The 27930-nt window shown below is 36.4% G+C and overlaps 1 protein-coding gene across 2 annotated transcripts in view; it reads left to right on the top strand.

Annotated features, from left to right (window-relative positions):
- TLK1 (tousled like kinase 1) overlaps window positions 1-27930 on the top strand; it is a 71195-nt gene that overhangs the window by 37775 nt on the left and 5490 nt on the right. For both annotated transcript variants that reach the window (XM_062005017.1, XM_062005016.1), the window contains exons 5-18: window positions 621-667; window positions 1039-1125; window positions 2234-2323; window positions 3168-3260; window positions 4435-4545; window positions 6288-6424; window positions 7645-7833; window positions 15495-15561; window positions 19612-19709; window positions 23486-23567; window positions 23851-23942; window positions 24029-24118; window positions 24791-24960; window positions 25973-26108. In XM_062005017.1, coding sequence (XP_061861001.1) covers window positions 621-667; window positions 1039-1125; window positions 2234-2323; window positions 3168-3260; window positions 4435-4545; window positions 6288-6424; window positions 7645-7833; window positions 15495-15561; window positions 19612-19709; window positions 23486-23567; window positions 23851-23942; window positions 24029-24118; window positions 24791-24960; window positions 25973-26108 — 1489 coding nt within the window. The remainder of the gene's footprint in view (window positions 1-620; window positions 668-1038; window positions 1126-2233; window positions 2324-3167; window positions 3261-4434; window positions 4546-6287; window positions 6425-7644; window positions 7834-15494; window positions 15562-19611; window positions 19710-23485; window positions 23568-23850; window positions 23943-24028; window positions 24119-24790; window positions 24961-25972; window positions 26109-27930) is intronic.

Raw genomic sequence — 27930 nt, 5'->3', positions numbered from 1 at the left:
TCCAAAAATTACACTTTTATTAACATTATCTCATTACAGTAAAAGAAATTTTGCACTCTCATTCTTCTCTGTTTTTATTCCTATTTAATCCTGTGAGTCAGTTGATTCATAGTCAGGTGGGGGTAAATGGAAAGACTTGTCATCCTCCATGCCCACGCTGTTATTGGTACTTAGGGCTAAGTTCTTGGGCTGAACATTTGGGCATAATAACTCACTTGGAGCATATTATGTTAATAGATTTGATTAATTTGATATTTTGAAAGAACTTTGAGGTAGTGCTTTGAAAGGGGAGTGACCTAGAGCTAAAGGTTAACCTAAAGGGTGGAAGTTGAGTTTCCCGTTATCTAGAAGATGTCTAGACTTACTGCTAAATCTGAACTAATCTGGTTTAAGAATTGAAGTGTGACTTGATTGCTGATTTCTCAATGAATGGAATATGCAAATCTCTTTATTGTGGCTGGTCCCTTCATTATCTAGATAGGGAGATCACATATTAGCACATCAAAGAAAACCAATTAATAAGTGGTAGGCTTTGCTATAATTACTGTGTAGGTAAAAACATAAGACATCTATAAGTAATTTGTTTAATCAAGTCCAATATATTAATGTATTTGTTTCAGGAAAGAATATTGGGGGACGTGGTCACAAGATTAGTGACTATTTTGAGGTAAGGTTTTTGTGTGTTTATAAGATTTACTTCAGCTTTAAAATTTACTTGTAACTTTTCTTGGTGTTACAAAATTTTTGCTTGTAATGGACAGGCCTCTTCAAAGGATACTTTTTTTTTTCCACTTTATGTAAGTTTATGATTGTTAAACTTTAAGGTAGAGATGCAGTCATCTCTTTGTGCAGGCTGAGCAAAAATAGTAAAGTAACTTTCTTTTACACTTTTATTTAAATACCCAAAGGCTACGCTGATAAAAGTCACCTAGTCTGGTGTACAAATTCTGTATACAGATAGAGCTGTATCATTCAGTAGATGTATAATGTATTTTGATAAGAACATGGACTAACTGGAGGGCTATATCTTCTCTCCAGTACCAAGGTGGAAACGGCTCTAGTCCAGTGCGAGGTGTACCTCCTGCAATCCGATCTCCTCAGAATTCACATTCCGCTCCTTCTTCTGTAAGTTTGTGAGCTTCGTAACTGCTGGAGATACTATTGATGGTCTAAAAGTAACATAATTGAAATGGATCTGTGTTCAAGGGAAGTGTTTTAAAAGGAAGAAGTCCTGGGAAGGAATTCATTCTTTCAACAGATTAAAAAACCAAGTCAAGTATTGAAGCTAAAATTTTCTGTTAATTGTGGGACTTTCTTCCTAAACCATAATTTTGGAATACAAAGCAATTATATATAATGTTGAATAAATGTTGAAATGTTCTAATGTCATCTCTGCTTAAGCTTCACACAAAAAATGGGAGGATTTTTGTTTCTTATGAGGAAACTGAGCTTCTAATGTCGGATTTTAAAAGCTTAATTTTGACAAATCATAAACTTTTAAGTAATTGACACGAAATTTGCCAGTATATTTTTAAAATTCTCTTGTTGGTCATTCTGATTAGTTTTTTTACTCCTCATATGTGCAGTTTCAATATGAAGCATACTCACATGTGATTCTAAATAGCCAAACAGATTCTACCAGTTGCAGAATTTGTCGTCTCTGTTGGTAGACCTCAGCTTTTATTTCATGTGCTTTCAGCTTCAGGCATCTTCTTATTCTTGCTAACAGTATGGAGTGTAATGCAGATTGTGCAATTTGCTTTGAAAACAGTCTCATTCATACTAACCATTGGTTTTTGGGAATTTTCATTAATAGGATTTGTGTTCTGATCAGCACTAGCTTCCCTTTTCTGGATCTCCCATGGGAAATAACCACTCCAAAATTAACTAGCATTATTTTTTAGCTGTGAAAGCTTAGAATCAGAAAAATAAGTCTGTATATGACGAATGTTACCTTATGTCGGTCTTGTATTGTCTTAAATCTTTCAGTCTGTTTCCCAAAAGTGACAATGTTAGTTTTCTCAGAGAATATATTGCAACCTTTCTAAACTGCAAGTGATATATAACAGCACAGTGATAGCTCTCAATGCAGTGCTCCAAGTAGTATCTCTGTAATAAAGATACCTCGATTCTCTATTATATATGATTTTTCTGCCAAGAGTTGTAAACAAGGCTATGTTCAAAATTGACTGTTAACAGTTGTATGTAAAATCTTTTGGTTTTTGCCTTCCAGGTTCGACAGAATAGTCCTTCTCCTACTTCATTAGCTTTCGGGGACCACCCTATCACACAACCAAAGCAGTTATCTTTTAAAATTACTCAGGTAACTATTTTTGAGTAGAGCTATCCTATATCACTTCAGACTGTAGAAAAACTGATTGATAAATTTATTTCTTTGTCTTTCAATTTCTAAACTCTTAAAGGCTTTCAAAAGCTGTACTTTTTACGATCTGACAGACCATTTTTCTGTTCAGTAGCTCATACTTTCAGTCTCTCTGATTAGTTTTCTGGTTTGCACTTGCTGTACTTCCAACGTTAAACTTCATGGGTAGTTAGATGACCATATCATTGGTAGGCTTTTACTCAAGATTTTTGCTGTTGTGTGATCTTAGAAGCAGAGGCTGTTCTTTCAGGCAGCATTTGAAGTGACAGCTGCTGTTGTCATGTTGCATTTAAAATATGACATTGAAGAAGAAAAATGAGATGGTAATCAAAATGATCAAGATATAGTTCTGTCATGACTTTTGGAACCTGAAAGCAACTGTTTTATACTCTCTGCTGTTACCGACATGATGTGTGTGCTGTCTTTTGCAAGTTAGAATAAGGTTACTTCACCTGTTGACCAAATACAAAGAGTTAATTAAAAGACATTTTGCATTCTTGACCTGTTTGACATGCTTTTTATGCAAATAACTTTTCAATTAGTGATGAAATCTTTTCAGATTGTTAGTGTTTTTTCCCAACTGTTCACAGCCTTTCTCACATAAAGGAAAGCAGTTCTGAGTAAGAACCTTCCGTGTCACTTTTAGAACACATGAAAATAAAATGTGCTAGTCCTGTTGAATGTGTTAAAGCAATTTATTTCTCTACATAACAAACATAAGAAAAACAATGCTATAGTTGAGAAAAGGAAGGATAAATATTTCAATGTCTGGTTTCTTTTTTAGACTGATCTCACAATGCTGAAATTAGCTGCACTAGAGAGTAATAAAAATCAAGACTTGGAAAAGAAAGAAGGTCGTATAGATGACTTACTCAGGGTAAGTGTTAGACATGAGGTAAAGATATTTATTCAGAAGAACAGATGGTGAGTCTGATGCAAATATTTAAAATATTTGAATCATGCTTTTTTTTTGGAGTTAACCTAAATTAAAAGATTAAATAAGTTCTTAATTTTTGTGTTTCTTTTTTGAGAAGTCTATAACATGACATGCATAAGTGGAGTTTTTTCCTGCTTCTCTACTACAGCTTGTTAGTGATTAAATATGTTTATAGACTTTCTGAAGGTACAAAGAAGGCTGATGCTGTTTTGCAGGCAGTTGATAATTCCTTAAGTTTGTAATATAATTTAATATAACAGGTGGGTTTTTGTTGTTCTAATTGAGAATAGATGTTATCAGTGGGACACCTTTTAGCAATTTTGGAATGGAAGTCATTGTGACAAATTATTCTGAGCATTAAATAATTACTTTAATAAGAAACTTACACTACACTGTGTTTGGAGACCTTTTTTAAGGAAAAAAATCTTAATGCATGTTCTGTTAAAAGCCGTGCTGGAGAAGTGATACAAAGAAATAGGAAAAAAACCTAACTGTATTCACAAATAATAGTCTGTTTAGTGTTTATATGTGGACAAGTACATATTAGCCTGTGGAATCATACATTATACAATTGTACGTGTAGACTATTTTAGCCCATGTTAAGCAGGATGAGATAGACAAACCTAACCTTCCTTTAAAAATAAATAAATATTTAAACAAAATAATATTGCTGTGTTTTATTTAAGGTAATAATTAAATATATTGGAACATAGGGAGAACTTCAGAACTTCCTGCTCAGATAATTGACACTTGTATCATTGTGAATTTTTTGTTTCATTTTATAAGTTAAAAACATTAGGATTTCACATGACTTCAACAATCAGATATAACCATTCCATATAAACATTCCAATTTAATAGAGGAGTGGAAAAGTGGTCAGTACAGTGCTTTTAGAATGCAGCTCATTGTAAAGGAAATAAAAAAGGAAGCAAGGCATCCTTTTACAGATTGGTATAGATTTATGAAGTGACATTTTTGCCTATGTATATATGTATGTATGTATATGCACGTTCTTTACTTTAGTCATGTGAAGGTAGTTACTTAATTTTCTGTGACAACTCATTAAAAAATGCTGTTTCAATACATCCTTCCATGTTTTGTATGTATTTATTAGGCTAACTGTGATCTTAGAAGACAAATAGATGAACAACAAAAGCTACTTGAAAAATATAAAGAAAGGTTAAACAAATGTATTTCAATGAGCAAGAAGCTTCTAATTGAAAAGGTAAGTGTAATACTCTTAAAATTTTGGTATTGAAGAATTGTGAGGGTGCTGTAGAACTCTGTTATGATATCTTAATTTTCACCAACTTTCTCACATTAGTCTCTGAGATAGAAATTTCATATGTGTGGTCTCTTATATGGCAATAAATGTTTTTATAAGCCTGAATAGATAAAATAAAATGGTATTCCTTTTTCAGATCATGGAAAATATTCTCTTTTTAAGTTAAGGGAGTGTTTCCTGTCATGAGTAATTCAGATATAGTGAAGCATAAAAGAATTTACTGTATGTCAAATTTTCTGGACTTCGAACTTTAAGAATAAGATTACAGTGCATGAATGAATTTCTAAACATAATCTGATATGAAAAGAAGATGAATAAAATATCTTTTTGAGACACTTAAGCATCTGAGAATTTTTAATGTAAAATACTGTGTTAGCTTGGAATGAATGGAAAAGGGAAATTAAAGTTACCACCTCATGTTACTATGAAAGAATTATTTAATTCCAATTTAATGTGCATCATATTTGAACAAGCAACAATTTCTTAAAAGATAAGTATACCTTATTTCTCCGTCTCTTCTTTAAAGTAGCCTTATTTACAACAACAACAAAAAATTAACAAAATGTGAATAGAAAATCAGCTTATTACAAACTAAGATTCAAAAGTGTCAAACAGCCAGGTCTCTTCTCTAATGTGAGCTGCTAGATGCTAGTCAGATACAAGGGCACAGACTGATCTGTTACAGGATCAGGGAGAGTTTCCTTGCTAGCAGGCTGTAAATAAATTATTGCAGTCCTTTTTAAGTTGAAGCATGAAGGGAGTGGGAGGGAAAGAGGCATCAAATCTGGTCAGCATGGTGCTAGATGGGCATTTTCAAACTGAGACTACCACATAGGCCATTTTTCATGAAAGGCCATGCAGACCTCTTCAGTTCAGAAGTCTGTTTGCACAAAGATCCTTAAATTCTGTCAACTGCTCACTTTTTTTTGTTTGTTTGGTTTTGGCTTTTTTTGTGTATGCCTGTGATTTTGGGCCATAGGCATTTCTTAAGAAGCAAGCATTTGGAACAATTACAGAAGTTTATGTCCATCAGTGGTGGTCACAGTGCTCACTCTTCTGTACTGAAGCAGACTAGGCAGACTCAATCATTTACTGCATCCCAAGCATGCTGTTGGTAGTAGTGACTGGTTCTGAGAAGGGCTTCTGCTTCCGTTACTGCAAGTGAATATCTGATTGCAGTTAAGCCTATCTGCAGTGCATTCCCACATAGAGATTCCAAAGTTCAGTCATTTTGGTTCAAGTAGTAATATAAATGCTCTGTCAAGGTTGTTTCTAGGCTAAATATGCACTCTAAGGTGCAGGCTTGTGTAGTATAATAGGCATGTACAGACATAATCTTAATTATATGCTTGTATGAAGCTGATATTCCATCAGTTTTACTGTATTTACAAATAAAATGGTTTTTTAGTTCTGAGGAACAGCAAACTTCATAGAAAAACAGAGTGAAACTCAGATTTTTTTTGTGCACAGATCGTGATTAGTGCCAATTCTGATAACCACAGATCTTTGAGTTCTGCAGAAATTAGAAAAAACATAGTAGTAAAAGAGATTTTCATCTACTCTCCGTTTATCCTTCCTTTAGAAAATTGTTGGAGGGAAAAAGCTGAGTGTTTTATTGACTTTTGGAATACTTTTTAATACTGCTAAATATGATTTTTTTTGTTGTTGTTTTGTTTTGTTAGAGCACACAGGAAAAGCTGGCAAGCAGAGAGAAGAGCATGCAAGACAGATTACGCCTGGGGCATTTTACAACAGTTCGTCATGGTGCTTCATTTACTGAGCAGTGGACAGATGGCTTTGCATTTCAAAATCTTGTGAAGTTAGTCAATGCTATGTTCTTAACGTTGTCACTAATTGTTAGTTCCCTCTAGTGGATTTTTTTTATTACTAAGGTTCTAGAATTGGAGTGACATTTCATACATTGCGTTTCACAGACTAAGAATATAGCACGTAACTCCCTTAAATGAGAGAACACTAAGGCTGAGTGTCTGTGAAAGACAGTTTGGTTTCACTTGATTTTAACTATCCTTAGAAAAGCATGAAGTAGTAAGCGAGCAGCACGTAATTGTTCATCTCAGTTGGTAAAAGGAGCCATAAAGCTAAATCGGTGACTTTTCAAGCAGCTAACCGTGTATCACTGGTGATAGTTGGGGCAGATGAAGTCTGTCAAGTTTTTGTTGGTCACATAGGTGCTGCCTGTGCATCCATCTGTATAGCAGCTTTTTCAGGCATCAAGCTCCTCCGTGCTATGAAGGAGGAGTGACTAATATGGCAGCCTCAGATAGGATCTAGCACAAGTGGAGAGGGAAAAGCAGCCACTTTGAGAAGAGCTGCTGCAACAGGTATTTCAGCAGAGATAGGGCCAAGGAAAGTGTTCTGGGAGACCATGAGAGACGGTGGTAAAGCAGTTATGCAGTACCTCAAAAGGTATTCTTTGGGTAATGAGTCTGATTCAGTCTTTGGAGAAAGACAGAGGGAAAAAAATAATTCATCACAATTTTATTTTTTGATGGGCAATAAGTAGCCTCAGCATTATGTGGTTGCTTAGGGCATTGGTTTTTTCAAGACAATATTAAAAACTCTGTATGTTGTTTTCCATAAAAGCTGAGATTGTTTGAAAACAAACAAACTGATGACTTACGTGCAAGCAGTCAGATCAAATTCAGTAGTTGGCCTACAAAAATCAAGTACTCTCTATTGACTCTACTAAGTTTCTTTTGATGGTATAAAACAAAGTATCTACCAGCTCAGATACTTTTTTTTCTTTTTCTAGTGCAGAAATCATATCTAATACTTTCAAAGACAGAACCCCAAAACAAATAAAGACCCAACACATATTTCAAAACTAAACTATGCCAAAACTTTAGCAAAATTTTTCTACCTCAGGAGGAACATTTGTGGTGTTTTTATTCTAGGAAACTTTTTGACGTGTGTAGTAAGTTTTCTAAACATTTCTTAATGCTTTATCAGTTAAAACGACAGTTCTTTGAAAAATGCAAAATGATGAAACTTTAATAAAGCTTTTTTTGGGGTTTCCAGGCAGCAAGAATGGGTGAATCAACAAAGGGAAGACATTGAAAGGCAAAGAAAGCTCCTGGCCAAGCGAAAGCCTCCAACTACAAATAATTCTCAGGCACCATCTGCCAATTCTGAACCCAAGCAGAGGAAAAATAAAGCTGTGAATGGGGCAGAAAACGATCCCTTTGTTAGACCCAATTTACCACAGCTGTAAGTTTAACATTTCAATCAGTCTTTTACATAAATTCTCAGATATTGTCTGTGTGAGTTCTATTCAAATAACAGCATAAAAAGACACTCAGTATATTCAGCAGCTATATTCTCACTGAGGACTTGCTGATGTTAGGGAAATTTGCACCACTGCCTATGAAGATGTCGTACAATTACCCGATTTATTTTTGGTGAAGTCACCAGAGAAGGGCCCATTCTGTGTCTGTGTAGTGTTCCTTCAGTTTCTCTGATCTAGAGGAATCCTTATTCTGATTTTCTACTCTTGTAATGTCACTGATATCTATTGAACTTTTCTTGATCCACATTGGTTTTGAAGCCTCTCCTTTAGTTAGAGATCATTTAATTTTTCATATAAGAGTTGTTAGCTGACAGGACAGCTTTTTTACAGTCTTTAGTATTTGAAGATGTGTCTAAAAGCAAATGCAAAAAAAAATCCCCTTCTGAATGCTAGATCCTGAGAGCAACTGTCAGAAGTTACTGATCCCACTTCACATATTGACAATGTTGAAATTTTTTGTCGTTTAAACATAAAAATGGAGAGCAATCAAAGAATTCTCCATTTTTCAAGTGATGCGTTCTCCTGCAGACAGAATGGCACAATTCAAAGCACATACAGATGTGTTCCTGACATTGACTTTGAGTATTTTAAGAAGTTACTGCTTGGAGATACTAGTTACTGCCCTTGATACTAAACCTGATAGTGTATCTATAACAAATTCATCTGTGTTATATTGCAGAAGTTGTGTGTATTAAACAGGGTCACCTGTCACCTCTCACTTGCAGATATAATAGATACAAATTTATCTATGTATTTATATAGATATAAATTACTACTTAAAGTAGTAATTTATATCTATAGGGGTGGGAGGACAAATAAATTGCTCTGGTTAGATCCACCATATACATGTGTTTGGACCATTGGTTTGAAGAGGGCTGCATATGTTTGCATAATGCATCACTTAAAATTCACATTGTGAAATTGTTTGGCTATGTCAGAAATATTGGAAAATACAGTAATAAGGCTGGCAAGGTAAGCAAGTCTTGATTAGTGTTACCTCCTGTATTTTGTTAAAGAGCTGAAGAATTGTTGCTCAGATTGTTGAGTAATGCTTGGTGCCAACATTTCTTCTTATAATTAGTACTTCTGAATAGTATAGTAAATATTACCGTTCTGCTAAAAATATACCTTTTGTTATTTAAAGTACCATCTAAGTAATGGAAAATACCTAAAAATTTACAAAACTTTATTTGACAGCATTTGGCCATGTCTTCATTGATGTTAAATTTCCATACTCTTATTGCTGCTTTAAGAGGTGCTAAAATATGCATTTGGGAAAAAAAAATACAGAAGACGTGTTCTAATTATTAAGTAGGGCAAGATGAATTCCTGATAACAGACTTTGCAATGGTTTCTGGTGTTATGCAGTTTTAAATAATTTCCAAGTGACTAAAAAACTTTAAAATTTTGATTTTGTTAGGCTCAGCCAGTTACATGTTAAAGGGCACATGAAAATCCTCACTGCTTGTGAGAACAGTCAGAACTGACCTTTCATATTTAATGCTAGCATCAATTTTAGGCATTAGTGAATCAGAAGTGTTTTGCCTTTAAGTATCCTAATTTGGTCATTATGTAATCTAGATATGAGATTACTTGCCTCTACGATAAGCTTATACATTTTGTTTCAGACCTTTGAGAAAGTCTGTAATGTGTTCTGAGGTCACAGAATCATTAAGCTGCATCATGCTCTTAGGCCTTTACTTGAAAGGGATTTTTTGAGTGTTTGTATTTAGAATACTTTAATTTTGTATAGCAGTGTTATCCATTGACTCCTCTCTGCTTCTCAGTACAGAATTAAATATGTTTTGTGTATCTTGGTAAGACAGTTATTAATTGCGCACTTCCATTCATTTGTCATCTACTGTATGTGATTCCCTCCTATTACATTGTGCTTCTCATTTTTCCTGCATTATTTCAAAAGTAATGATCTTAATTAGTATAGCCAAATGGAAGAGGCTCTGTTTATATGAGGCATGAGGAAATGCAGAGCTGCAAGAGATTAATGAACTAAACCAGTAGTAAATCAGTATAACATATATGCAAGTGATTGAGCAGATATTTTTTAAACAAACAACTCGCTAGCAGATGTTAGCAACAAGTGTCTTACCACTGTGTTGTTAGCTTTAGAAAATGTCTCCAGCTGCAGGTATTGACAAGACAAAATGATCTATAGCTTTGTAACAAGCAGTGTTATTGAAGCCCTTTCTGAAAACAGGTGTTAACTGATTTGAAATGTGTTGAAGGTGTTGCCTGAAGCCTTCTTAATAAAGGCATTGTTTTTGTTTAGCTGAATATGCTATGGTCTCTGATACTTATTTAAAAGCAAAATTTTACCCACTGGAGTTATTAGTATAAAAGTGGCCATCTGCCAGTGTCCTGTGAGTGAATGGTGGGTTTGGTGTTTAAATAACATCCAAGAGATGAGTCTAAAGATGAGATTATGTCCTGTTTTTCCATCATGCTTTCCCTTTTTGTGGCCTAAACCAAAGCTAAAAGGTAATTACAGTTTTGAGAGTTTCAGTTTTTGCTATTGAGCGGAGTCATTTTTTTAGTCTTAAATGAAACACGTTGAAATTTATTTAAAGAAGAAATATTTATTTGAAGTAGTGGTTGCCTTCTTAGCCCTGGAAAAATATGTTCAAAAGCTCTGTTCCAAATTTATTTTGAGACAAGAGATTATAATGTTAATCCCCATGTCTTGGAAGCAGCTCTTCTGACATTAGACAGTTTTTTCTAGGAGCAACATTTTATTTAGTTGTCATATAGCCCTTCCTGTGCAGCTTCAGCCATGTCAGTTGTATTTACTTCCCAGTCACCTCTTCCTCTGCTTCCCAGTTCCTCTGTGGGCATCTGCATGCATCCCTTTCCATGCATACAATTTGAAATGGGAGAACAAGGAGAGCTGGCACAGTTTGTTGTAGCTGAACAAATGCAGCATATAGAGGGAATGTGGAACAAAAGAAGTATTTTTGGAAGGTTTTTCAAGCTGAAGTGCCAACGTGTCTGGGCTTTACAGGACAGGTAAAGACAGCCCCTTTCCTGAGACAGTCTCTTTGTAAGGCAAATGTGGAAACAGTACATGGAAACAATGGTAACAAGACCTTATGAAAAGCTTTGACTTGGTCAACATCTGCCTGTCCTTGTAGGAACTGGAGCACTTCAGAAATTGTAACCAAAAACTTGTATTGGGTGTATGTATGACTCTTTGGGGGCGCGGCCACATTCTGCTGTGCCTGTGTATCCAGGATGGGATACTGAGAGAAGGTGTGAGGGAGAAATGGTTGCAACACTATATCATTATGAAAACCAAGAAGCACAGGGCCATTTTGGTTTTTTTTGTCTTACCTGTACTCACTAGTAAGAGGGTCTGGATCAAAGAAGGTTTTGTCTGAACTTGTGAGGCAAAAATGTAGATAAGATTGGTTATGTTTACCCATGCACACTGTGTCAAAGCCTTTGAAATTTGGTCATGGAAACATTGTTGGAGGGCTGGAAGGCATATTTTTGCCAATCAGAAAAGTTGAAATTGGTGACAATCAGGCTTTTCAGGTCATGTAAGCTGTCACGCTTTGTTCCAGCAACAAGCAAAGGTGGCGCATGATGGCCCTACACATCACGGGAAAAGTCACTGCATGCATGAAATGTGTCCAGTGCTTTTTGGGGAATTTCAGTTCATGTGGCTGAAGACAGTTAAAATACAGCATTTATTGAACTGTAATTTTGAGCAGAAAAGATCATCGTCAGAACCAGATTGCTACCAGATGAACTCATGCAACCTGGTCCTGGCTGCCCTTGTGCACTGCTCCTCAGGTTAGCCTCAAGCCTGACTATCCAGCTGATGTTCATTTAGTGGATGACAGCAGCCTGTTTCTGGCCAACGTTCCTCCTCTATGCTCCTCAACATTGCTTCTTCCACATCAGATGAGATCTATGTGTCTCAGGTGATGGAGGACTAACCCATTCTGCAGGAAATGATGGCATCTCTTAGGTGACTTATGTCTTCAGGAGGTGCCTCGAGCATGCAGCTGCCCCCTAGGAGGCGGCAGGTGGATGTGGGTAGGAAGTGATGGGCTGATGGGAAGAAGTCTCTAGGTTGGATGTTTCCTGCCTGTGCAGAGGGGTGGTAGGCTATAGCCAGAAATCAGCATGTTACTGTTTTACATTTTACATTGTTTTGGTTATCTGCTTTTTTAATAAGAATATAAAGTACAGAATATTTATAGATTGAGCAATAAACTACTGCTTCTAAATAACAAAGTAAATGTTTCTGAATATGGGGGAATAAAGTTTTGTTTTCCATAAGTAAACAAACAAAACTCAAACTAACTATCTCAGTGTAGGGTTCAGCATTTTAATGTGCATTCCTCCAAAATGTGGTGATCAGTGACAACAGTTTTAAATTGCTGTGAATCATGCTGTGCCTCTAATAGAGTTAGATTTGTAAGGAAATAGAAAAACGGAAAACAGTCATTTGTTGGGATACAGGGAAGGAGTGACTTCAAATCTTAATGTTTTCAATATGACCTCTAACTTGTGCTCTGTGTTCTAGCAGGCTATTTAAGAGCTTTCTGGATGACAATACTTGCTAGAACTATCTAGGCACTTGGTCAAAACTCTGCGTAGATGGCTGAGGTTTTATAAAAAATACATTATTTGCTATATTGTATTCGTTCTTCAGGTGATCAATGGTTTTAGGGCTCTCAGGGTTCCATGAAGATTCTGGAAGGTCATGGTGTTTTTGGTGTGGTCTACTTGTGGCTTAGCTTTTCTAAGCCACCTACATACTCTTCTTCCTCAGAAGGACAAATTTTGTTCTCTGCATTTCTGGAAATGCGCAAACCTGTAATTTATACTGCAGACAATCTGGGAAGAGTAATATTCAACCTCGCACACATTGGCATTGATCCTTTTTAAATTCAGAACTTAATCCATGTTACGCTGTTTGAGTAGAAGTATTGAAAAAATGTCAGGGATGATGCTATGAATTGTCTAGTGTGGCCTTGATGCCCTCTCTGATAGATGTAGCAGATGTATTAGAGGAGGAACTGGAGTATTGTTTTCTTAGGTTTCTTACTATCTGGACTGTACAGAGAATGTATTGCCAGCTTTCCTAGCTGTAGAGACACTTTATTTCACATTTGCTTTAATGTTGCTTCTTTTAAGATGTAGTGTAAACTATCCAAACTCAGTGGAGATTCTGCCAGCAAAATAATATAAATGTTCAGTCTCAAAATCTGGTAATAAGGGACCTTTTCCTTTTCCTGGAGAGGCAAATTTCCTCACTCCATTGCCTTCAGAGTGTTTAGGGATGTCTGTGCACTGCAATACAAGGCTGCTTTTCATTCCAATGGGAAAAAAAATAAGGTGCAGGGTAACTTTGTATGATGCTTCTTAAAAAAAAGGATTACATTCACATCCTTCTCAAATTCTGATATGACATGGTCATGGATGTTTCTGTCACCTGACATGTTTTCGATGTGTTTCTCATGATTTAACAACAGCAACTAAGCTCCACGCAGCTACCACCTCACTCACCATCTCCCTGCAGTGGGGTGGGGAAGGAGAATCAGAGAATGAAAAACTAAACCAGATGGTTTGAGAGAGAACAGTTTAATAACTAAAAGGAAATTAAATGTTATAATATTTTTAATAATAATAATATTTTTTAACAATAATAGTGATAAAAAGAAACGTAGTGAAAAAGAGAGAGAAGGGAAAAGCAAAACCCCAAGTGATGCCCAGTGCAATTGCTCCCCACTCACTGACTGGTGCTCAAGCAGTGATCCTCCTCTCTGTGCCAGCTCCCCCAGTTTCTACATTGGGCATGACACTCTATGGCATGGAATAGTCCTTTGACTAGTTTGGGTCTGCTCTCCTGGCCATGCTCACTCCCAGCCTCTTGTGTCCCCTCAATCCACTTCACTGGCAGGGCAGAGGGAGAAGCAGAAAGGACCTTGATGTTGTGCAAACCCTACTCAGCCATAACCAAAACATTCCTGTTATTATCAATGTTGTTTTGGTCACAAATCCAAAATAGAGCCCTGTGCCAGCTACCAGAAAGAAGATTAACTCTATCCCAGCTGCAACCAGGACAGCATTATTGACCAGAAAGTTGCCGAAGCACTTGCTGTCTTGTGAAACTGTTTTCAGGGTTTTGGAAATTCAGGTGCTGTGCTCAAAAAAGAATCCAGCAATTTCACTAATATTCATGTAAAATGTCCAGTGAACTCAAATCTTGTGTTCTGGACAAGTGAGAAAAGGAGGAGCAAAATGCAGTATTTACATAATCAGGAATAAGAAAAAGGGCTCTGAAAGCTTCAGAACCACTGGTTTTTTTTCCTGAAAAGGTGCACTCCTTTAGAGCTTTTGAGATGCGGTAAACACATGGTTTAGAATTCTGAAGTCTATGGTGAACTTCAAAAAGGAAGAAGTCTGATAGTTTTATTAGATTTCTTCAGATTTTATCAAAGTTGACATTTGCTGTAAGGGAGATCTGAATTGATGTCCCTCGCTTCTGGGGAAACTACTGGCGACTCTCAATTTTTTTAGACTTGCAGTGTGAGCAGCCTGTATAAGGCCTTGTGAAGTTTGTGTAACTTATGTTCCAAGAACAGTTGATAATTGAATCCATTGAAATGTAGACTTGTGAAAACATATTATACTATTAGTTCTAGCTTTGCATCGTGCAAGAAATAATAGATCTAGGCAAAACAATTAAATGTTTAGTTTAGTCTGTAGGGATTTGTGTGAATCCTTTCAAGAAGACCATACTTCTTTCTCCTTCATCATACCCGTAGGGTTTCTTACCTGGAACTAGAAATCTCTTCAGTTTCTTCTCTTTGGTGGTTGGTCTTTTCTGTCTTTTTCTTTTTTTTTTGTCAGGTGGATACTGCACACAGTCAATTTGTAGGTTTCTTAGCTACTAATCCGTGTGAGCAGTCTAGAGCCTCTGGATGATAACTGACTTTGTGTCCTAGCAAGTCTACTACCAGTGAGAGACCACTGAATTAATTGTAGGCAGAAATCTTTTCTCAAATGAAGATGAAAAGAGCACTAGTGAAAGAGTCAGCTGCCAATTCAAGACTGAATTTGTGGTCTCATACAAAGTGTAGTGTTAATGAACTTGGAATGTATGGCTTTGCACTACGTTCTTTAAATCACAGCTCAAAAATCCAGCATTACCAGTCTTGTCTAGTTGTTTTTTGGATCTCTATCCTTCAGTTCATTGTTAGAGTTGAGAAACAAGCAGTGGAGTAGCATCAGCTAAAATACTGGGACGGTGATATGATTCAGGATTCACCCAGATAATCTGACAGGCTATCTGAGAGAACAGAAGCTGTCCAGTTCGAGAGGCAGATAATATTCCAGAATACCAGACATAGAGGCATTCTGTAAGTATGTTTTGATCCTGAAATTACAAACCAAGATGTTCAAGTGATTAAAAAATGTAGTCCTGGTATTGTGGTAATAGATTAACATAAGAGACTGTATTTACTGTAGTATTTAAGTAAGAATGCTGTTGTTTTGTTTACCTTCATGTAAAAATTATACTTACATGTTTGGTTTGCTTTATTTTTTTCAGTTTGACTCTAGCAGAGTACCATGAACAGGAAGAAATTTTCAAACTGCGGTTAGGACATCTCAAAAAGGTACAGATGATCTGTTTATCTAACTTATGTTTTTTACTATGCCCAAAACCATGAAAACTGCTACTATCAAAATAAGGAGAGGGCAAACACAATCCTGAAAGTGCTGTGCAATTTTATGCCTGATAGTGACATTTTTTGTGCAACTTACTATAAACACTGCAAGTACAGGGCAGTAGTAGTGATTCCATCCAGTGTAACATTGTACTTGAATCCATCTAACAGTGGTAACAGTGATAAGGCCACCAATGCTTGTTTAGAGCTGAGGAAGTTGAGTCAGCCAAGTTTGGTATATGGGCCCATTATGTTAGTGTTTGACCTTTAAAAAAGTCCCATTTACAAAGCATTGCATTGCTGAATTAATATAATATTTACAATGTCTGGTTTAGATGTTATCAGCAGACTGCCTATTGCAAGAGAGAATATAATTTTCCTACTTCTGTGGAAAATCTTTGTATCTTAAATTATTTTTGCAGTCAGATATTTGACTCCAGTTTTTGACTTTTGAAAAAAAAGACATTACTTTTTCTTCAAGCCCATCATTCTAATAAGTCTATGTAATGAGATAATTATATTAACAAACTATTGCTTATTCAAGCAAAGTTTTTAAGGAATAACTTGTGAAAAGAAAGTACAGATGAAGCAGACAGAAATATATCAACAAGTGAGAAAGGAAAGTACTTGCAGAGCAGTAGTTCTTGAGATGTTAAGTCAAAACTGAGCATAGTTGTTTTTCAACTTGAAATGCCACAAGAGTATGTTTCATGCCTGTTCTCTTCAAATACACAAGTCATATGTTATAAATCCTACTATAATAAATTGAACTGGACCCCTCTGCCCTGGTGAGGCTTCATCTGGAGTCCTGTGTCCAGTTCTGGGTTCCCCAGCTCAAGAGGGACAGAGAACTTCTAGAAAGAGTCCAGCGCAGGGACACGAAGATGATCAGGGGACTTGACTTCCTCTTACTGATGAGGAAGGGCTGTGGGAGCTAGGACTAGTCAGCCTGGAGGATACTGAGAGGAGACCTCAGTAATACTTAGAAGTATTTAAAGGATGTTCATCAAGAGGATGGGGCAGCACTTTTTTCTATTGTCTCAAGTGACAGGACAAGGGGTAATGGACAAAAGCTGAAACAAACAGTTCCACTTAAACATAAGGAAAACTATCTTAGTGTATCTAAGGGTAACAGAGCCCTGGCACAGGCTGCTCAAGGATGATGTGGAGTCTCTTTCTCTGGAAGTTTTCAGAACCCACCTGGCCCTGTAGGACCTGATAGAGGTGGACCTTCTTCAGCAAGGGGGTTGGACTAAATTGTCTTTACAGGTCGCTTTCAACCCCTGCCATTCGATATGAGAAAGTGCTTGAATTTGGTAGGGAATCTGCTTGTAAACTTGTTCACACTAGTGAAGTAGACTACCCACATAGTTCTTCATTGTTAATGCTTTAGAAGTTAGCACCAGCTTCACATGAAATTCTGTAGGGTTTTCTCCATGCTTTAATTTTTTTTAAAGTCTAACAGAAATTTCAAGGGCCTTACAAAGGAGGAGGTTCCAAAGTAGTTTAATGCCCAAATTTTGTTCTCACCTTGAGCATCAGTGTTGGAACTCTCTGTAAGAAGGAAATTCCTTGATTAAATGCCACAAGGGAAACAAATGTTCTTTCTAAGCAAGTCATGTTTGAATATATCTGAAAATAATAATGAAAATACAGATTTGTGTTTTGATTCTTATGTGCATTACAGATTTTGTCGTTAACTAAGAAAACCACTTTTGTTACCTTCTTTTTACGTGGCTATGTTTCTTCCCTTGGGCTTCTTTGATGGTTACTCTTTTTTCTTCTTTCGTTCTGCATATGCTGTATTGTGGTCTGCTCCTCTTCCTTTTCACTCCAGATGCTTTCCTGGTGCTCTTATTTTTGGTGCCCTGTACATACTGCCACCACCAGTTCTCTTTTCCGTCTGCTCCCCAGGAAATTCTTTTCCAGCTAGCAGCTTTGGTCCTGGAGAGAGACTCTTGTTTTCTTACTTCCTTTTATGTAGCAGTGACCTTAGGCAGCTAAGCTGGTTCATTCTTGCTTAAAGGTATTCACAGCCTGAGTGTCCTAAATAACAGCTGGAAACAATGCAACCAGCCAGTTCTCTTTGGACTAACACTGGCCTATGAACCACATTTTGAGAACCACTGAATTGCATAATATATGAACAAAAAAGCCCAAAAGAGGCATAGCTGATGGATTTTTTTTCTCTTTTTTTGGTCAGCCTTTGCAAAGAACATAGGCAATTGTGTATGTGTGTGTGGCCTTTTGCAGGGGAAGAGGAGCTAGAATTCTTTATAAAGGACTATTGGATTATGAGGAGCTGCGTATCATTTCAGGGTGCTTAACAGAGAACTGCAAGAATGAATCTAAATATTAAAGAGTTTAACATTGCATAAACTGGAAAAAACCCCAGGCCTTGCCATTATATGTTAGGAAAAACAAATGATCCACCCAGATCTCCTCACAGATTAATGTTACTTTGTGCAACTTTTAAGTTAGTAGGAATTTGGTTTGGTAGGGATTTTTTTGTTTGTTTGTTTTCGTAATGGAGATTCATTCAGTATCTTGTTTTGGGATGAGAGTTTTTTTCCTTAGCTTATGGGGAGAGATTAAAGATACTCACTGAAGTAACCTGGTCTGGACTCCTCAAGTCATTGGAAATGTGGTCATTTAATGTGTGTTTTAGATTATATAAATACAGTTGTTTCAGAATATGGTTTTATGCTATACAGTGTTTGGAAATACCAGCTTTACAGCATTTTCTCTCCTCTCTTTTGACTTCTGCCTCCATACTCTTTTGCCATGACTTGCTGCGTTGTTGCTGTTTCCAGCACCATTAGACTGTGAAGTCACAGTATCAATTGGATCGGAGCTTGGATCTAGCTTTTTTTCAAAACCCACAGAAAACTCAAATATGTATCTTTTTGTAAGGCTTGCAAGTTTTTGGTTTTTTGGGGTTTTTTTTTAATTATTAGTTTTCCAGTTTGGTTCACCATGTGGCTGTACAGGAGGCTATGCCAAAATAACGAGAGATGATGTGGGGCACTGCTTCCCCTAGCACTGCTACTGAAAAAATACATACCAGATGCCAGGCTTTTTTTTCACCTTTCAGTTAGAATAATTCCACAATTACGAGCTTTCTGTTATGGACTAATTTTATCTCCCCTTTATTCAAACTTTTGAATTCTAGAAGTACTAACTCTGAAATTAGTAGAACCCTTTGTACAATGTCTTTCAATCAGTGTATGTTTCTCACTTCAAGTATAGGTACATAGGTTTCCAGAAATTAGGCATCATGAGTTGCTTTTTTAGAGAATCTAAATAAACAACTATTTCAGTGTTAGCTCTAATATGTAGCATAAAGGTGAGATAACTTTTAAGTGCTGAAATTAGGGACTGTGTTCATAGCTGACATGCTTCTTTTGAAATTGCATTCAAAGTCTTGGGCAATACACATTCTGCATTTGTAATTTTAATAAGATACAAATGGAAGAATCTTTTTAAATTAGCTTGTTTTTGGTGTCTTGTATCAACACCTTAAGAATGTTTCTACTGTAATGACTTGTTCATTTATTCATTTTTTTATTTTCACTTCAGGCCTGAAAGTATTTTAAATTTCTTTTCTTAATTTGTTAGTTTGTACAAAATCTGTAACTGCACATATCTCAGTTTTCTCTTCTTTGTACATCAGTTTTAGACAGCTTCCCAGATAATTTCTCTCCTTGGCTGAGGAACTCAGCTGCCTCTCATTTCAAATAGCATCCCTACAGTGCAGAACAAAGCTATGAACATCCCATTACCTGTGGGTTCATGGACAGAAAGATTCCTTGAAACTGGCTTTTGCCTTATCTTTCAGAATTCATCTGGCTTTAAGAGAAAAGCAGCGCTTTCCTCTAGTTCAGCAGGGTTTTGTAATGTAATGTTCCTCCATCACCACTAGTGTTGATGCAGGGGTAAAAATATCCTTTTCAAATAAGGAGTAAATGAGCTTTTATATTTCATTCTTTTCATTTGCAGGAGGAAGCTGAAATACAAGCAGAACTTGAACGTTTGGAAAGAGTTAGGAATCTTCACATAAGAGAACTGAAAAGAATAAATAATGAAGATAATTCACAGTAAGAGATTTAGTGTCTTAATTTTGCTTGCCTATTTTAAAAATAATGCTCTAAAATCACAGAGGAGAGGCTCACTTGTAAATTTTTCTTTAATTCTCTTTCTTTTAAACACCAACTTATTTAAACTTTAGGGAAAACAGTATTACTTAGAATATGGTAAACTTATTCATGATTTTATTGAATATGCGAGAAGTAACTTACATGCACAACTTATTGTGTGGGAGAGCTGAAACTTGCTAGATGATAATACTAGGCTAATAAGAATACTTGTAAGGGAACTTAATGCAATTCACTTAGCTGACAATAATGCAAGAAAATGGTGGGGAGGTTTGATGCAATAGCAGGAGTTTTGTGATGCAATTAAAATTAGTTTTAGTTTTATTACACTGTAATTTCATTTCTAGTAGGAACAACAAATGCAAAGTCTTCTGTGTTATGTTAAATGTTACTCTGTACTTCCCAACTTGCGTGGCAATATATTCTAATGTTAAATTGTTATTTAGTATTAGCTATTACTATGTAGATTTGAAAGCAATAATTATATAAATTAAAAAAAAAAAAAAAGTTTGTTCCATGATGATCAACACTAACACTACAGTTTCACTGACACTTTTAGCTGACACTGTTGCTTGAAAGGAACTGGTTCTGCCTGACTACTTCATGCCCTTCTTCTGTTTCCTTTCATGTGCCTGTGATGGCATTTCTTTACTGAACAGATGCTGAAAATTGATCCAAGTTAAACCAGCTCCTGTGGTTTCTTTTTCTGTATTAACTTTAATCTTGCATCTATTTCCTGGTCTGATTCTTTGCTCCGGTTCCAAAAATGCCTGTGTGGCTATGAGAGGACAGTGCAAGGGTGGAAGAAGCAGCTGAGGGAAAGAGATGATGGGACTGAGCTTCTTTCATTCTGCACTAGTAAATGTTTATGAAATAGTCACCCCTCCTGGATTTGTATGGGATGGGCTTAATGTTCTTAGTAGCTGGTGCAGTGCTGTGTTTTGAACTTAGTGTGAGAACAATGTTGATAACACACTAATGTTTTACTTATTGCTAAGTAATGCTTATCTGAAGTGAAGGACTTTTCAGTTTCCCATGCTCTGCCAGTAAGGAGATGCACAAGAAGCTGGGAGGGAGCATAGCTAAGACAGCTGGCCCAAACTGACCCAAGGGATATTACATACTATAGAATGTCAAGCCCATTGTATAAACTGGAGGAGTTGGAGAGGAGGGTTGAATCGCTGCTCAGGGATGACCTGGGCATCAGTTGTGAACAACTGCATTATGCATCACTTGTCTTTTCTTGGGATTTATTTCTCTCTTTTTTGTTACATTCCTTTTTTAATAATAATGATGATAGATTATGATATATTTTATTTCATTTTAATTCTTATACTGTTCTTATGTCAACTTATGAATTTTACTGTTTTTATTTTACGATTCCTCATCCCACTGAGGGCTGGGAGGGATGTGAGCAAGTGGCTGCATAGAACTCAGTTGCTAGCTGGAGTTAAAACACGACATAGCCTTACAGCTTCAGGATTTTATTTTCTTTTTTAGACATAATAGAACTATATTATAGACACTTAAGAATATTGAAGCAACGGAATTTGAAATTGTACTTAACTGTTTTAATAGCCTCCATACCTACCCTGCAGGAATACAGAAGTTTTTGTTACCATGTGGCTATAATGCTAACAGATAGCTAAATCGGTGTTGTGCTTTGGATATGAAAGATAATGAGTGTTGATGCTTACAATTTGATGGCAGGATATTTTCTTTAAAAAAAAAAAAGTCTCACTGCAAGCAGTTGTAAAATAAACACCAAACAGAAAACAAAGAAGCAATTCTTCATGGGTTAAATGATAACCTTTCTCAATCTTTGGTGTTTGCATTGTTTAAAAAAGGGATTGTTTAGCAAGAAGGAATAAATGCCACAGAAAAATTACAGGCTATGGCCGTGTAAATATTTTGTATGTGGGGCAAAGAAAGTCCAAATAACAGTCCCAGTTGAAAACAGAGTTCCAGGACAGAGACAAGCAGAATACTGCAACTTCACTTCTCATTTTCAGTGGTCAGTGTTGACATATTTTATGGTACAGAACAAAAAGCTTTATACTGTGTGCTCATGTTTTTGTGGCAGTTTGGACTTGAGTATTTACCAAGCGGCCAAGCAGCAGCTTGCACCCATAATATAGAAGACAGAAGCAATGGAGAAGTAATTTAGGTCTGTAGCCCCTGCTGCCTACCCTGAAACATATCTTGGGAACTTGGCCATTTGATAAGGGAGAGAGTTCTGAAGCAGCCGTTGAGTCCTAACTCAAATCCTGTTGGATTTTCAGCATACAGCTGTGGTGCAGAGCTGAGCACTCATCCTTGTTTTAGCAATATTCCCCTCCATGTCCCTCTAGCCCTGAATGCCCTCCCTGAGCATCTCAATTATAAATCCTGTTTGGGATTCCAACCTTGAGAATGAAGAGTAAGAAATACTGCCCAGTTTAGAGATGTGTAAACTGGTATGTCTGCATGTGTTCTTCACAGCTGTGTACTGGGATAACGGGACAAGTTGAGAATGTGGGTTAGGGCTTCTCTCTCTAGGTTTAGAGCCCATGTGATACTGGGGCTGCCTGCAAGGTGCAGGTCTGAGAGCCACACAGTAGCAAAAGCATCAGTGGTGAGGGAACGTGGTAAGATTCACAAGATTGGCCTTGCTAGAGGCATACATGTAATGGAAAGACAAAGGAAGTACAAAACTGAGTTTGTTCAGTGTGGTTTTAAATAATTGTCATGTGACATGAATCACCAAATGATGCTACTTCTAAATTCCTTCCACACTGAGTGCATTACTTACTGTGAATCTTTTTTTTTTTTATGTCTGTTTTCATAGTGAGAAAAAGGGAAAAAAATATTTTTTAAAAGGGCATAGTAAGCAAGAATATAAGTCTTCCCTCAAATACTTGACTATCTGTGGCTGTAGTTCCAAAACTGTAGGGAACACAGAAGGATGGGATGACCTATTGGCAGACTAGCCCTAAACCCTCTAGTTTTCTATGGAGTATAATTGGCAGCTGGAGCTAGATCCATGAGTGTATTTGTTTCATCATTGCACTAGAAATGTGATGGGTATTCACCTCCCTTCCCTCTGGTTAGATGGAAGGATGTATTTTGTCTTCTGCACATTTCAGGAGAAAGTATGGTCCTTTTCTCTGTCCTACAGCATCATTTTTGTTTGGAAGGAGTGTTTGCTTTCTTCTTGCTTTTGATTAGAGTACAAGCAGATATTCACTCCTTTCATGTTACTGTTTGCTATATGTTAACTTCTTAGATAACAAAAGAGGCAGGTATGTACAACAGGTCTGGTTATGTTTCTTGTGAAATGGGAAGAATATCCTTCTCCTCTGTTCTATAAAGATGAAGTTTGAGACTTCTCTAAAATTCAGCACAACAAAGAGAGCACCCTTGTATTGCCTGTTTAAATTTCAGACTACTTGTCTTATCCTCACGAAAATAGAGAAAAGTAACAAAAAGTTTGTCAGGATTAACTGGTTTGACAATGATGGTGTGATAGCGTTTGTATACTAGTCTGGCCATGTTGTAGAGTTGTACCGTAAGGTTACATGTGACATGTAACCATAAGGTGCCATAGTATAATATTGTTCAGCATATTATCTACTGATAGTAAAAAGAGCTTCATTTGAGAAGTAATACCAAGAGGTTTACAGTTCAGTCTCTTATTTGTATATCTCACATAGAATTTAATTCTTTTTTTTTCTCTTAAGATTTAAAGATCACCCCACGTTGAATGAACGGTATTTGTTACTCCATTTACTTGGCCGAGGTGGCTTCAGTGAAGTGTACAAGGTAGAGTATGTTGGGTCTGATAAATCTAATGTTTGAGCCATGCACATTTCTACATTTAATTTTCAGAGGGAAGGAAGGAATCTGATTAAACAGGAGGATTGTAATGTGGTATACTCTTTAAACACTGGTTGAGCAAACTTCAGTTAACCCGTGGAGGGAGGTAGCACTCCTATAGACTTGTGAATTACATGTGATAGTCTTAATTTTTTTTTCACCCTTCATTGGGTGTTATTTTTGTCATCTTTGGTTATAACTTTCCCATATTTGTGGGTTTCTTTTTTAGGCTTTTGATCTTTATGAACAAAGATATGCTGCTGTGAAGATTCACCAGCTTAACAAAAGCTGGAGGGATGAAAAGAAAGAAAACTACCACAAGTAAATATTAATGACTTACGCTTCATATGTTAAATTGAACAGCATTTTATTGATTGTGGAAGGTTAATGTATCCATCTTCTTTTAGACATGCCTGCAGAGAGTACAGAATACACAAAGAACTGGATCACCCCCGAATAGTTAAACTATATGACTACTTCTCCCTGGATACAGATACGTAAGTACATTAAATTATACATTTTCTAGAACTTGGCAAGAATTTTAGTGCCATATTTTAGAGAAACAGAAATGAAGAGTATTTGAAGAAAAAGCGTTTAGGGTTTCCTTAAAGGAACGTAAAAAGACTCCCACACTACTCGCAGAATTTTGTCTCAGCTAAATATTGCAGGCCTTTTACAAAGTGATGAAAACTGTTTTGCAACACTTGACTATCAAGTCCTCCCTACAGGATATCCTGAAAGTGAAGTGGACATGCAGTGCTGTCATGGTTTTGAGCAGACAAGGGCTGCTGCGGGGCAGCTGCGAAAGGCTACTGTAGCTCAGATAAATTTTGAAGACTAAATGACATCAGAAGCATTATTAGCATAAGTGTAGCCCATGGTCACTTGACTGCACCTCTTTACATATGATTGTGTCACATCTTAAGGGACAGTGAATGCATTTTTCTGTTGAGAAATGTGCCTACGTAAATAAGGAGGAGTTTAAACTTTTAACTTTTGTCAATATGGATGCATTTTCTCTGTTTTGATTGATCTCAGTTTTCATAAACTACGAGTTTACATGTATTCTGTTAACAATTTCATTCACAGAGTTTAGTATTCAAGCAGCTAGCTGTTCTTAAACTTGCCAGGGTTGAATACGTTAACTTTGTCTCTGATTTCTACTGTAGGTTTTGCACGGTGTTAGAATACTGTGAAGGCAATGACTTGGATTTCTATCTCAAGCAACATAAATTAATGTCAGAGAAGGAAGCTAGGTCCATTGTAATGCAAATAGTAAATGCACTACGGTATCTCAATGAGATCAAGCCCCCTATTATACACTATGATCTTAAACCAGGTAAATGAGGAATGTTATGACTAAAAATGTATTTTTTGTGTTTTTAATACTTAATTTTATTTGTAATTCTAGCCTAAAAATACCAAAATTATCTCTATGCCAGGCTTATCATAAGTAATTGAAAAAGTATATACTTTTATTTCTGGTTTTATTGCCAAAATCATCTGTCTTTTCTTAGAAAGAATGTTTGTCATAACTTTTTTACAAATAATTTTTCCTTTATACGTTTCTTAATTGATACAAAATTGAAACAGGTAATCAATCACTTCCACCATCCCAGCATATGCACTTCAAAATAGGACTTTCAGAAGTCTTTACAGTGAATAATAAGCATTGTCATAAAGGATGTATTCTGTCTTTATTTAATGGCCTTGCTCACCACCTTGCACGAATGATGCTTGTATCCTGTATGTACTTTAGTCTACTCCACTTCCAAGCATGGGATTTGTAACGTACCTCTTAATGCCAGCCTGTTTGCTTGGTGCTGTGTTGTAATAAACAGTTCACATAGATTTCTTTCATATTGTGGAATTCTACAGAAGGTGTTCTTAGTTTCTTTAGTTTTTGTTAACAGAGGAACTTCCATTAAATAACTTTTTATGTCAAATTATGGTACTGCATGGAGTAAGATTTGTAGTATTGCAGCAGGTTTTTTGGCAGAATTTTGTGGCATATGCAAGCCCCAAAACTTGTAGTTGTAGCATTTGTTCTGTTACTTTACTGTAATTGATATACTGCTACATTTTGCTTGGTGTTTCCTCACCATCCATCCAGCCGTTTCAGATGGTAAAGATAACTTAAAGAGTTCCTGAGTGTGTGCTGAAATAAGTCGTAGTCAAGTTACTCTAGACTTGAGGATATAAAGATTATGTAAAGTTGTTACTTGCCCCTCATGAAGTTAGATGTTCCAAAAAAATGTATTCAGATTTTTAAAATAAAGCCTTCTGTTAGCTTTTTTGAGGTAACTTTCTTTTTTTGTGATTTGTTGGTTTGTTTTTTTTTTCCTGGACAGGTAATATCCTTCTTGTGGATGGAACAGCATGTGGAGAAATAAAAATTACTGATTTTGGCCTGTCCAAAATAATGGATGATGATAGCTACGGTGTGGATGGAATGGATTTAACTTCACAGGGGGCGGGAACTTACTGGTAATGCCTGGTTTGATTTTGCTGTTTAGATTCTAGGTCATTGTTCATGTTTCATAAATGCTCTCTTATAAAGCCAGTTTGGAGAGAGAGCTAGGATTGAATATATGAATACAGATGACAAAGATTTTTGTGCAGTACTGTGTATGTTGATATTCCCAAATGTTACAGTGGTAACATATCAAGCAAATAAGAGAATGTGAGTGTGTGCTGTTTATTTTTATGTGTATATATATTTTTTAAATGTGGAGATGATCACTATGATTTAGAAACATCATTTCCCTGAAGAAGCAGGTATTTCATCTTTGGCTGCAGATGGTTGAAGAAGTTTGACAGAGCTATGATGATTAAGTGTGGGTGCTTAGTCCTTGGAAATCTTAGAGCAGGGATTACCATCAGGTAATGTCCTTAGGACAAAAGAGTATTTACTCTTCCATCCTAAAGATTAGTGACAGCTCAGCCGCTGTGATTTGTTTTCTGTGTGCACTTGCATGCTTGCCCAAAAACGTCAAGTTTTAGAGCTGCCTACAGAACAGGAATGACAATAAGCATCTCATTGCTTACAGAAAAGCTGTTTATACAATTTGCTCTCTAAAGATGTAGCTTCTTTATGGCACAGTAGCAATTTGAGCCTGGGTGCATGGTGGCTGTGTCAGAGTGGATGGACTAGAAAGCCTACATTGGCTTTTCCTTCGGATTTTTTGGAAAACACACATACTCTTGCACAAATAACAGTTAGCATATGCTGTGAAAAGGTGATTATTCAAGTTGAAGCCTTTTAAAAGCATTAGGCTTTTCCTTCTCTTTTTTTAATGCTTTACCTATTTAAACACCAACCTAAGTATTTTATTTTAGGAATGTATGTCAAAAAATGTTGGTCTTTGGATTTCATCTGAAAAGCCCCAGGTACTAGTGATTGCTGTAAACTAAGCAATCAAAATAGGTCTGTGAGCATTATGGTTTCATGATGAATCTCTTGAGTTTGATTCACACTTTCCCAGAGCCCAAAATCTTCATTAAGTAGGGAAGTATTTTGAGTGAGTTTGAGATGAGGGAAGAGTCTGTTCAGAGCAGATTGCACAAACTGTCAGCAGCATTATCGTGGAAGGGATTTCCTCAGTCACTAGGTCTGGTTACCTGCCTTTCCAGGCAGTTAGGTCATATAATCTCTTTTGTAAACGTACAGACGTTTGTATTAAATTTAGTTAGTGTTTTGTCCCCAGTAATCTGATTTGAAGTGTGTTCCGTAACCTCAGTTCTCAGATCATTAGAAACCTAATCCTCTGATTTATAGACTGTGTTTATTTGTAGCCAGTTTATACTTGTTTCTTCCTGTGCCAACACTGTCCTCCCTGAAGTAAGTTTGTTTCCCTTCCTAGTACTTGCTCTTTGGTGTTTTTATGGACTTCAATTGGTTTTTTCCCTGAATTGTAGGCTCTCTGTTCTTCAGATTGTTTCAGTAGCTTTCTTTGCACTTTGCATCACTTTAAGCTCATTTTTCTTGATTGTTGTAATCAAAATTATACATGAGTATTCCAGAAGAGACTTTGTGATACTGTGTAAAATTCAAATTTGTGTTGCATTCTTATCTCATTTTTCTGCTTGTTTCCATTTCCACAAATGCTTTTTAAAAATTTCTTATTCATCTTGTTGATGAATGAATGTCTGGTCTGTAGTTGGCTGTAATGGTTTTTATGCCCTTTTCAATTTCACATATTACAGTTAATAATACTTAACTGCTTCCATAATGTTATGTTTGGGAGGTTTTACTTGTCATCTTAAAGGAAGTTCCATTTCAGCAGCCGTTTTTGTAGTTCAGAGATGG

Source organism: Colius striatus, chromosome 11, assembly GCF_028858725.1.
Source record: "Colius striatus isolate bColStr4 chromosome 11, bColStr4.1.hap1, whole genome shotgun sequence".
NCBI lineage: Eukaryota > Metazoa > Chordata > Aves > Coliiformes > Coliidae > Colius > Colius striatus.
Note: the sequence above shows the minus strand (reverse complement) of the source record. Positions and strands in the feature narration are given on the sequence as shown.